At 39.7% G+C, this 12,395-nt stretch overlaps 1 protein-coding gene across 2 annotated transcripts in view; it reads right to left on the bottom strand.

Moving 5' to 3' along the window:
* The window catches only part of sox5 (SRY-box transcription factor 5), a 224,903-nt gene that overhangs the window by 88,471 nt on the left and 124,037 nt on the right, over positions 1 to 12,395 (bottom strand). For both annotated transcript variants that reach the window (XM_056455714.1, XM_056455713.1), the window contains one exon: positions 5,180 to 5,252. In XM_056455714.1, coding sequence (XP_056311689.1) covers positions 5,180 to 5,205 — 26 coding nt within the window. In that variant the 5' untranslated portion in view covers positions 5,206 to 5,252. The remainder of the gene's footprint in view (positions 1 to 5,179; positions 5,253 to 12,395) is intronic.

The raw sequence follows: 12,395 nt of genomic DNA, 5'->3' as shown, positions 1-12,395 counted from the left end.
TAGTGCGTTTATGTAACATGTCTCCAACATTTATTAGATTTGCTAATAATATTTATGAATGTCTCCAATAGACCTACAGAGTTGCATTGATGCGTCCTGAATTAAAGTGAAACAGCTATCAACTCCAGCAAGATAAAGTCATTGTATAAGGGCTGCACAATTAATCGAAAAAAGATCGTGATCTCGATTTGACCCTACACACAATCTTAATTAAGCTTTTCTACGATTCAGCCAATTAGATTATCACGGTCAGGAGCTTCTTGAGCTTACATACGCGGCTCAACAACATGGATAGCTCCAATATTGTGTTAAAAGTGTCACATACTGTATGAGGTACAATTCAGCCAAAAAATTTAATTTCTGTCTTAATGTAATGATGTATACGTGGCCGCGATTTTTTGCCTCAGAGAGGCAATTGAAACACGTGCCTGCCAAGTCTACTGTAGTGAAGAGAACCTGCATAGGCTGTAAACAACAGCTAATAAAGTTGTAAATAACGTGCAGTTTGTTGCACAGAGCGATCGTTTGAGAGCCGTGCGGGAAGTATGATTTGCATGTGTTTTTTTTTTTTTTGTGAGTGACGACAGACATGACATGAATGCAAGTGGCAGTGAAAGTGCAACCACGCGCGCATCATTTAAATGATCACATTTTAGTTATGATTACGACAAGCATTTGATATGTTTTTTTATAGCGAACACAAAGTGTTGTGCATAAAAATAAATGTTTACTGGGTCTGTATAACTACTCTAGCCTATATAATGTTGAATATAATGCAAGAGGGAATCTGATAATGACAAATGTCTTATTTTATTTTATTGAAAAAAATGATCTAATAATGCTGTCAATGACAAATGACAAGCATATGTTTCAAACATTTACTGTGAATTAACAACCAGGACAAATTTGAAGTCTGTTCAAATCCACCGTTTCAATCCACAAAATTGAGCATTTTAACCCACAGTAGACCTACTCACAGGACTAATATTATTATTGTTGTTTTACCCTATGTTTGTGTATGTATGTTTTTACCATATGTTCTCGTATGAACCTTTATTTTACATCTACAGAATCGTGAGAAAATCGTGATCTTGATTTTAGCCAGAATCATGCAGCCCTACATTGTATGCAGAGCCATAGACCTTTATTTATAAAATATAATTATGGTAACTGTTCATCTTAACTAAAAAGCTACAGTGTGTTTGCTAGCCTCATGCATCACACACCTGTCAGTCAGTCAGAATGTCACCTTAAAGGGTTAAACAAATAACGCACATCACTACTACGGTTGCAGAAAAGTTCTCGTGGTTATAATTCACTTACCTTTTAATACCTTTTGGTGCGATTACAACACGCTATTAAAATAAAACAAAGATTGAATGTTTTGAATGAGAAGCTGTAATGTAGCCTTGGTGGGATGAATTTTGGTGTGGCGCACCACCCTGGATGAATGAATAGCAGAAACCATGTATTTGTATGATTTACCTTTTGAGAAGGTAGTAGTTAGAAGTAGTAGTTGGATGATTTATGCCTTGTAGTAGTCAAGGACTCGGATGACTTGCCTAAGTACTGTAGTTGTTGAGTTATTGAGTACCTCAATGGTTTACCTGCCAAACAGCCTGATAATGTATTGAGGTACTTGTGACTTGACTATTAAGTTATTTAGCAAATAGGTGAATGATTTGTTTGTTGTGTAGTCAGATGATTTACTTGTCAAGCAGTGAGATGATGTATTTGTTGTGTACTTGGATGATTTATTTTTCTATCTGTCATACTATCCAACTGTAATCCACATACTCAAGACTTCAAAAGTCATTCAGCCTAAAAGATCACAGGGACAACGAGAACTGAAAAAAAAGAGGAGTGAAAAAGTGAGGGGATGACGATTTGGAGGAGAAGAAGTGAAGGTGGCAGGGGGGCTTGAAACAGGAGGGCGGCAGTGAAGGTTAGACAGAATTGGGCATTGTTAAAGCGAGAGCACCACGTTCTGTTGATCCAAACTGATCCATCGAAACAAAACCGCATTGTTCCTCGCAGATGGAAGCGAGTGTCGTCAAGGTAACCAGATTAATCTCTCCTTTCTGTGCTTCCTCCGGTGGAGAGTGCTAATCGGCGGGCTTCTTTCACGCTAAAGCTAGCCTCAAAGCCCGGCCTCTAACTAGCCCTCTAATTAGCCGCAATTACAATGAAGACAACATGATGAGATAATACAAATTTGCAAAATAATGACATACCACGACAAAATATTCCTCCTACTAAGCAGCGGGTTTGTTCTCTCTCCCTCTCTCCCATTCTCCTCGGAGCCACAATGAGCCGGGGCCCTCCTAAAGCTGCCCGGCAGGATGGTGCTGCATTATCAGACACAGAGACTCATTGTCAACCTGCTGTTTTCTTCAATCACCAGTCCATTGTCTGGCGTCTTAAATAAAAACGACTCGAATACAAGCACACATAATGATCCCCTTCTCACCAGCATACAGAGTAGCGCGGACAGCACTACACATCAAACGCATGCACACACACACACAGGCCCTGATGGACTCGGGCCCTGAACACACAGCAAAGGTGTTTCACAACACAATTAGTGCGAGAGAAAGCAGGACAGAGCTTGTGGGGGAGAAAAAAGGAGGAGGAAATGATTGAGAGAACAAAAGAAAAGGAACAAATGAAGGAGAGGGAGAGTGAAACGAAGGAGCGTATTCAAAAGAATGATAGGAGAAGCAGACCGGAAAAAAAGGAAGGAAGGAAAGAAGGGAAAAAGTCCACAGGAGAGAGATGAGTGATGGAACAGCCTGTTTGTTTTCATCTAGTCAGAACAAATTAAACAGCCCTCAGTCAGCTAGACAGCACGCACTTACGACATCAAACAAGGCAGACAGAGAGAGAACGACCGCTGATAGGATAAAAAAAAACACAGAGAAGGTGTAAAAACACAGATATGTGAAGGCAGGTTTAGATACGATGACCCCATTTATAAAAATCATCTAGCGAGGAATGCCATTAATATAGATGCAACAGCAGTAGCTATTCTTGAATTTGTGGTAATTAAGGGTTTTTTGCCCCATAAACTGATGCATTATGAAAAAAATAAACATGTCAATTAAATTAGATGCACATTCATTAAATTAGCACATTAACTGTAAGTGTACTTAAATGCCTATTTATTCAATCATATTAATTGAGGCATAGGTACAGATGACCTTGCACTGAGATTCACTGGCACACACCACATGCTCTCTCACATGCACGACTTTAACAACCACCCTGATGATAATATGATGCTTTACAGTAAGTTATTTAAAAGTCCAAATCAGCCCACATTGTTAACCTCAGCAGACCTGTTGAATGATTTCGGGGACTGTCACACTGCATTTTTCTGGAGCCTGTGAAGACAGATGTCTTAGGATTGGATGAGAAAATATTCAGTGTCCAATCACTGAGTGCCGTTTCCCTATTTCTCCAACAGATTGGCTGACCTTAAGTCCTGATCACGGTTCAGCTTGTACGTGACACTGTGCTATAGAAACTAGAGCAGCCAATGTGAAGACTTTATCCTTAGAAACAGTTACGAAAAAGCATCAAAAAGACCCTCATCAGAGACAGACAGCCTCACGGCGCTGTTTGAAGTCTATTCCTCGTCATTAACCCAACCTGCATTCATTAACACAAACACAGTGGCTGTACTCAAAAGACGTCGTTCCCCTGATTCCTTTTTCCCCTGTTGTTTTTCCTGCTACACCTTATTAGGGATCGCAGTCCTCAAACCAAATAATTATTTCAGAGTCATTAAAAGAAAAAGATGAATAATGACATTGGAAACACTGGAGATTTGCTCTCCTTCTTCTTAAACGGAGATATTTTCCTTTGCTGTCTTGTAAACACAAGTTGAGCACGTAATGAGCAGAAACAAATAAAAGCAGAGACACCTGAACTGCAGCCCAGAGCTGATGTATTAAGTCTCGGTCATAAATATATATATATTTTTATTCACTGTTGTGAAACGAAACAGATTTTAACTTTAAAAGACACATACCTGTACTAATATTCATTTAGTCAGGAATTTGATTTAATTTGCACATTTAGTCCACTGATCTGTAATTTACAAATGACTAATGCAATAAAATAAAAAAATAACTTCTTTACTTCAGATGCAAACATGAATACGGTATAAGGTAAACATCTTGGTTGCAGAAAAGCTATTTCCAATATTACCAATAAAAACCCTGTACTGTTCAATAATAATGGTAACGATAGTGGGGCATCTTGTCACATTTTGTAAGGTAAGCAGACACAGAACATACTATTAAATAGGCTGAACCTGGATTTAATCTTTTTTTAGATTTATTAAAAATGCGGCATGGTGGCTTAGTGGTAGGCACTGTTGCCTCACAGCAAGAAGGTCGCTGGTTCAAGTCAGCTGGCATTTCTGTGTGGAGTTTGCATGTTCTTCCCGTGTTGGCGTGGGTTTCCTCTGGGTGTTCCAGTTTCCCCCACAGTCCAAAGACATGCGCTATAGGTGAAGTGAATAAAATAAATTGGCCGTGGTGTATGTGTGTTTGTGTGAATGTGAAAGTTTATGGGTGTTTCCCACTACTGGGTTGCAGCTGGAACGGCATCCCCTGCGTAAAACATATTATGGAATATTTGGCGGTTTATTCTGCTGTGGTGACCTCTGAAATAGAGACTAGGCTGAAGAAAAATGAATGAATGATTTGTGACAAGATAGATTGACAAGAAGCAAAGTTTAAGAGAGGGGGATGTGATCCGGAAAAGGAAAAGGAATTTGGATTGCCTACAGTTCAGCTGAGCTATATGTATCACCCATTGCCCACTAGAAAAAAAATGATTGTTCTTTCATGATAATGTTCCTAAACTAAACTTTTCTTAATTCAATTTTATTCCATATTATTTTACATGTGATTTTAACATGAAGCTAGTGTTTTTTTTGTAAGGGAAGCTATCCCAAGGCAAAAGAAAATACAAGTGTAATTGGCCTTCTAACTTTCCAATTTCTTTTAATTTTCTTCTAGCTTTCCAAGATATAGTCCTTGTAACGACTTCTCCGTGTGGCAATATGCCATTGTTTACTGTAGATTTGTGTTTCGAAGATGTGTCTGATAACTAGGTTTTAGTTTATATAGTAAAAATCCCAGAAGTAATTAAGAGCTGTGGTTCTTACCTGTCTTCAGCTTCACCTGTCTTCATTCCTCCTGCAGAGAGTGTGAATGTGTGGCTGGATCGCTCTGAACAGTCTGCAACACACAAGAAAGACAGAAATCAGGTCAGTGTGCATATGCACAATGCATTTATGTTTTTTCGGCATCTTCATTTTTAGTGCATATATCAATTCACTCAAGAACTGTTACAACAAATGCAATGCAATTTGCAAACATTTCTGTGCAACACTAAAGTTAAAAGTCACTATAGGTTAATTTCATATTTCACTGAATAAATGTAAAAAACCTAAAAGGAAAGTGAGTTATTTGTTCGTCAGAGTCTGATAGATGACATTTAGATCACATTTGGCAGTAGTCTAGTGAGGTGTTAATGTCTCTGAGTGTCTGTCATCATGTATCTTTATTTTTTTTTGTAATTTTCCCCAGATGAAATTCTTGAACAGCAGCATGTAAGTAATTTCACAGGTGCTCAGTTGGTTTGAGATTTGACTGGGCCACTCCAAGACATTAACCTTCCTGGTTTTAAGCCACTCCAGTCTGGCTACCGCAGCACGTTACAGGTCACTGTCCTGTTGGAATTTGAATCATCTTGCAGGTCCCAGCACTCATCTGCATTTTAGCACAGTTTCCTCCAGGGTTTATCTGGACTCAGCTTCATCCATTTTCCCCCATTCATCCTTATGAGTTTTCCAGTTCCTGTCCCAGAGAAGGATCCCCAAAGTATCCACCATGCTTCACTGCGGGGATGCTTCATACTGCCTGAGGCTCCAAATTTTTTGGTAATATCAGGCCATGGAAAATATCTGCAAAATGAAGCTTTTACTTCCCCATGGGCAAACTTCAGCCTAGATGTGATACGAGTTCTTTCAACAAAGGTTTTGTTTTTACCACCCTTCTGTCAGAGAGATTGATGAATTAAACCTGCTATTGTCTAACGCGCTGAATAAAAACAAGATATATAGTGTATGTAGACTATGAAATACTGGTCTGTGTCAGAGAGCTACAGTATATGAAATGATATAAAATAAAATTAATACAAAATAAAACAAAATTGAATTAAATATCAGCAATAGAAACAAATGAAAAGACCCACTGAAAAGTTTCTCCAGGCATGGGTTTGAACAAAATGTTTATATATGTTTAATTATACTAAGGTAATTTCTTACAAATTTCAAATAAAAGTATTGTTATTTGTGTGCAAGATGCATCATCTAGACGCACTGTGATGCATCGTCAGTGATCCTGGCGTCACTGGGTGTTTTGGGTCTTTCAACCTCAGACAACCTTGCAGGAGACCCAGCTGAGGTTGATCAGACCCTAGCTTGCGTCCCAGTAGCCATCACCCATGGATCAGCCCTTTTTATCCATAGCCATCTTGTGGTTGAAGACTTTACAGAGTGAACGCCCTGCAAACCCTCTACAGCCCATTTCTATTAGCTCACAGTGGGTCTTTCAGCCCCCTTCCTGGCACTTCTCTACTAACTCCTGGTACTTTGAGCATTTCGTTTCTTCGGTGGCGCAGTGGGTAGCACGATCACCTCACAGCAAGAAGGTATTTCTGGCATTTCTGTGCGGAGTTTGCATGTTCTTCCCGTGTTCACGTGGGTTTTCTCCGAGTACTCCAGTTTCCCTCCAAAGACATGCGCTATAGGTGAATTGGGTAAGCTAAAATTATCCATAGTGTATGTGTGTATGGATGTTTCCCAGTAATGGGTTGCGGCTGGAAGGTCATCCGCTGCGTAAAACATATGCTGGATAAGTTGGCTGTTCATTTCGCTGTGGCATCCCCAGATTGATAAAGGGACTAAGCTGAAAAGAAAATGAATGAATGAATGATTGAAAATCCACCAAATGTTGATTTTGTTGAAACTTTAGTATTGTGTGGTCTTAAAATGAACGTAGGCATCTCTGATGACATGAGCATTTTATTTTAAATTGGGAGAAAATATCATCAGCAGTTAACAGAATAAAACAATAAAGGTCTTAACATTACAATGCATGAATACAGAGAAACTCAACATTTACAAGGGGTCTCTTTTTTCCTGAATTAATAGCAGCTTAACAATATGTTTACCTTTCCTAGTCGCTATGTGTATGCATGTACTGTAAGTGTGTAAAAGGAGAGAAACAGAAAGAAGAGAAACGGGGGATGTGGGTTAATATGTGTGACTTGGTGACTGAGGATCATTACGAGATGAAAGGAATGATGTGCAGGGCCCATAATGAGACTGCAGTGTGATTAATACTGACACTGTGAGCTGTCTCTAATTACTCTAATTCAATCAGCCCTGTTCTACACACTCTCTCACACACAGATAACACACTTACATAAGTGCACATCTACAATATCCTCTCGCTCTCTCAAATACAGATGTACACTAGGCTGCTGCGGCTTGTTCTTTTAAATGGGAGCTCAAGCGTCAGGAATGACCTGGACGCGCTGCACAGAAACGCAGTCAAGCGGTTAAAACTGAACAGAACTACAAATATAAACCGACCGTGTTCGCAGTTGAGTCACTTTCGTATACAGGTCCAGATATGTGTGTTTGTGTGTGCGTTAGCATTAGGAAACCCCGACATGGTGTGTGTGTGTGTGTGTGAGCATCTTTCTTGACTCGCTGGTGAAAAATCACTGCGTTGCTCTGAAGAGAAATCTCCCTCCTGTCGTAATTAGCTGCGCTGCTTGACTGACGACCTCGTTAACGAGTGGCATCATGCGATTCAATTTCTGCGTTTTTTTGTGCAGGAATCTGAAAGGATGTTGCTGCTGATTATCATAATTAAGACAGCTGATTTGTTCGCTTGTACATGGGGAAGGATGGCTTTAATTAACCAAGCGGTTCTGGAATAGATTTGGACTCGACACTCGAGCCTGACACTGTTTACTCTGCACTGTTTACACCACGAACGAGTTCGATAAAATGGTTTAAGTGCTTTTTTTTTCTGCTCTCTCTCTCTCTCTTTTTCCTCCTGATATGCAAATATACAGCCCTACAAATTAAATGATCATCTGTATTTGCTGAGAAACATACATTTCCCTGTCATTTTGTGTGGGCCTCCACTGTTTAAGTATAAACAAAAAAATCAAACTTTAAAAATCTTGAAAATTCACTGGAAATGTTGTTTCTTAAAGGGACAGTACACTTAAAAAAAAGTTGTTAAAAGGTATTGTTCACCCAAAACTGAAAATGCTGTAATCACTTCCGTGCCCTTCACGTGCTCAAGAGTTTTATTCTTCTGCTCTGGTTTCCACCACAGTCCAAAGACATGTGGTATAGGTGAATTGGATGAACTAAATTGGCCATAGTGTGTGTGTGAATGAGAGAGCGTACAGGTGTTTTCCAGTACTGGGTTGCAGCTGGAAGGGCATCTGCTGCGTAAAACATATGCTGGATAATTTGGTGGTTCATTCCGCTGTGGCTACCCCAGAAAAATAAGGGACTAAGCTGAAGGAAAATGAATGAACATACTATTTCTTATTACCTAACTTATTTCAATTAAATTGCCAGTGCAGTATTTTTAGAAAAAGTATTCCATTTTACTTTATTTTACCCATGCTTTATGCTCTGGGTTATTTTGACCCATTTTGATTGATCTAATTGAACTTTAGAAATGCTTACAGAATGTCTTTTTCTACACCTCTTCAGTTCAAAATGACAAGAACTCCAATTTAAAATGATTTATTTAAAGTATGAGTTATTAGAAAGTAAAGACTTTTTAAAATGTTATGAATTTGAATTTTAAACTTAAGCTTGAATTTTAAACTTTCTAAAATTGCATTAATGAAAATGATTTTAAGCAGTTTAGACAAAAACAACCATTTAGAAGATGAAATAATATTTTGAGTTGATTTCAACACACAGCAGAAGCTGATATTTCAATGTACACAAGAGTCAGTGTTGTCTAGTATATATACACATACATACGTACTTGTGTGTCCAAGGTGAGAACAGTTAGCAAGTGGGACGAGAAGCTTTAGACATTACCGGGTGAAAGGCTCTTTGTTGGAAAGAGAAGAGGAAAGGGGTCTTGGATGAAGGGGGGTTAGTCAAGCAGGATAATGCACTTCATTGTGTTTTGTGGAGGAATGTGCAGAGGTATGGTTCAAATCAATGCCCTGCACACTGCCATTGTCCCGCCCTTGCAGCCCCTTGCTACCTTGCCGACCCCCTGCCGGAATTAGCATGCTCCGCCCCCGAGTCTGTACTTGAAGGAAGAAAGCGATTAAACCGGACCTGAGGGTAATCTCTTCATTTGTGTGTGCGAGGCTGGACGTATAATAAGGAGCAGACGTAAGATGGGGCCCAGTTCTAGTCTGCCATGACTTGGCCTTAATTAGAAGAGACACAAACGGTGGGGTAGTAAATTAGTACTGTAACTGGGCTCAAGTCACTCCAAACCAGACGCACACACAAGTGCAGACATCAGAGAAGGACTTCAGGGTCAAAGGCCACTGACTGAAAGACGAAAAATGCCACAGGAGGCCCACAATCCAACCTTAAAACAGACGGAGAGACAATACACACATTCAGCTGGATCTGATCCATATCTGTCCCCTGCCTTCTTTCCTAAATGCCCGCATTCACGCACCAGGGCAAGAAGGATTTATCAATAAGCGAAGACAGTTTCAGGGCGGTTCTGCTTTGTTGTACATTTGTTGTTTTTGTCATTTTATATCTTGAAAACTTGAATTCAATGTGATTTATAGGATAGTGAGCTTTGGAAGAAGAAGTTTAAAAGTCAAAATGTATTTAAATTACTCAAAACATGCCAAATACTACAGCATTTTATATTTACTGTAAATTACTCGAAATTAAATAAAATGTAATATAATGACAATTGGGGCGACGCGAAAAGAAAACACGACTGATCATTATAATCTTTGAGAACACAACTGCTTTATGATACCTGAACATTTGTTATCCAAAACAAGATAGTATAAGCTGCATCCAAAATCGCCTACTACTCAGCAGGTACTGTGTTTGAATTTAAACGTACTACTCGGCCGTTAGAAAAGTAGGTTCTATATGGTATGAATGTGAGCAGTATTTTGTCATGATCACGTGACTTGACAACGCGAGTTGCGTCGCTTCACTCCCATTCATGAATTCTCTTGCAGGGCATCATGTGATGGCGCACTGCACTTTAAAATCTTGCCGGAAGTAGTAGGTCATTCGGGTGCTTCGTGCGTACTGATTTTCGAATTCTATGAATTTAGACATACTACTTGGCTCGCATACTGATTTTAGCGTACTATATAGTATGGAAGTATGCAGTCGCAGCCTTAGTCCATCATGCAGAAAAAAACAGGTAATGACAAACCATATATATATATATATATATATATATATATATATATATATATATATACACAATACATAATGTTTTCCTACCATATACCTCTGATCAAGTGATCATATATGTTTTTCAAGAGTTCACACTTAGCTGATGATTGATTATAAAGCATGTTTGGCATGCTGTCCCAGGAGAGACTCCTGAGCTCAGAAGATCCTCGAGCCCAGGGCTTCCTCCCATTTCAGGGCGAGAGGGGAGTTTGTGCTTAGTTAGATCGTGAAAGCTCCCCTGCTGTAGTAGCTAATGAACAGATAAGGATTGCCCTTAAGATATAACTACTTACTAGGAGCACATCTATGATGCCGATTTGGATTAGTCAATCGACTTAAGTTGTGTGTTTTTGGACGGTGGGAAGAAACTGGGGGACCCGGGGGAAACCCTCGTGAGCATAGGGAGAACATGTAAACTCCACACAGAAACGTGCCTGGTTTGGTAACAACTGGAATCAGTGACGTTCTTGCTGTAAGGTGACAGCGCTAACCACTGGGCCACCGTGCCACACATCTAAGAATGGAGGAGGAGTAGAGGTGGATAGGGGGATTCTGCAAAAGGAAGATAGCTTTGATATGAAACTTAGGGTATTTATAGTGACTGTGGAATCGTCTGATTGGTGAATCATGAATTGGCTAATGCATGACCAGCTGTGTTCAATCATAAGCATGTGATCCTCTCGAAATTAGTTTATAAATAAACCTCACTTAATATAGACTGTAGATATTTTATTTCCAAAGATCTGCAAGGAAGTTCCTCCACTGATGAATATGTGTCATAATTGCAAGGACCAGTAAGATATTAACTACTTGTTTGATCAGGCATGCTCTCGAGCCCTGCACACACATATACTCACCTGTCTGTGTGCGGGTGAGGTATGTGGATGTGTGTAAGTGGTGAGGTGGGGGGAATACAGGATTGACTATATTTAATTAGTGTCAGAAGATGTGTCCCACTGGAGATCACTAATTAGACTTTTACATGCTGATGTAATTACCTGAGAGTGCTGAATATGTTTCATTTAATACAGCCCTCCCGTTTCTAAACAGCCGTTCTGAGCAGGTAACATGCTCAACCTGTCTGTTTCTGAATATAGGGCCCTTTGATGCAGCTCCTTTGAGAGGCACTCAGCTGTGTCTAGCCACATGGCCTTGTAGAACAGCACAACATTGAGGCCAGCCTTGTACAAACAAGACACTGTGGTACGGACTCATAACTGAGAATACATCCTGACTCTGTATACAGGACTGTCTTTGTGATAGAGTGGAAGGGCCTACGGCGCAGCTCCGCGAGGAGGCCCATTCCAGTCCCCCAGCTGTACTGTAGAACACTCAACTTCAACTTCACAATAGGACTTATCTTTGTCTCCCAAATGATAGATCACCTGAGAGAAAATAATTTATCTGATCATTGACTGGCTCATGCAATGCCAAACCTTTTTAAAGGTGGAGTAACAAGTTTTGTTTTCAAGACCATCAAAACTGAGAATGTCCAAACTCTGCCATGCAGAATTTAGATGGAACCAACTCCAACAGACTTGCCTGAGAGTTTCTAGCAAGGTCTATAGGGGTATACGGAGGGCGATTATGCCTCCAAACTTGAGCCAAAAAATAGCATAACAACTAATGCTAACATTACAGCTTTTAGTGGTAAACAGGGAAGAAGATCAAAGCTATTTATATGATTGAATCAGATGGCGCCCACATGTTACAAGTTAGTCGATACACTTTTTCCAATAATAAGTGATACAGACTCTCACCTCTCAATAGTGACACTGTAGGCCTGTTTACACCTGGTCACTTCATGCGTTTCATCTGATCGGATAGCTATCTGATTTCTGAAAACGGATCCCTTTACATTTCACCAAATGAA

Source organism: Danio aesculapii, chromosome 4 (genome assembly GCF_903798145.1).
Source record: "Danio aesculapii chromosome 4, fDanAes4.1, whole genome shotgun sequence".
Taxonomy (NCBI): Eukaryota; Metazoa; Chordata; class Actinopteri; order Cypriniformes; family Danionidae; genus Danio; species Danio aesculapii.
The sequence above is the reverse complement of the archived record's forward strand: the minus strand, read 5'-3'. Positions and strand labels throughout refer to the sequence as shown.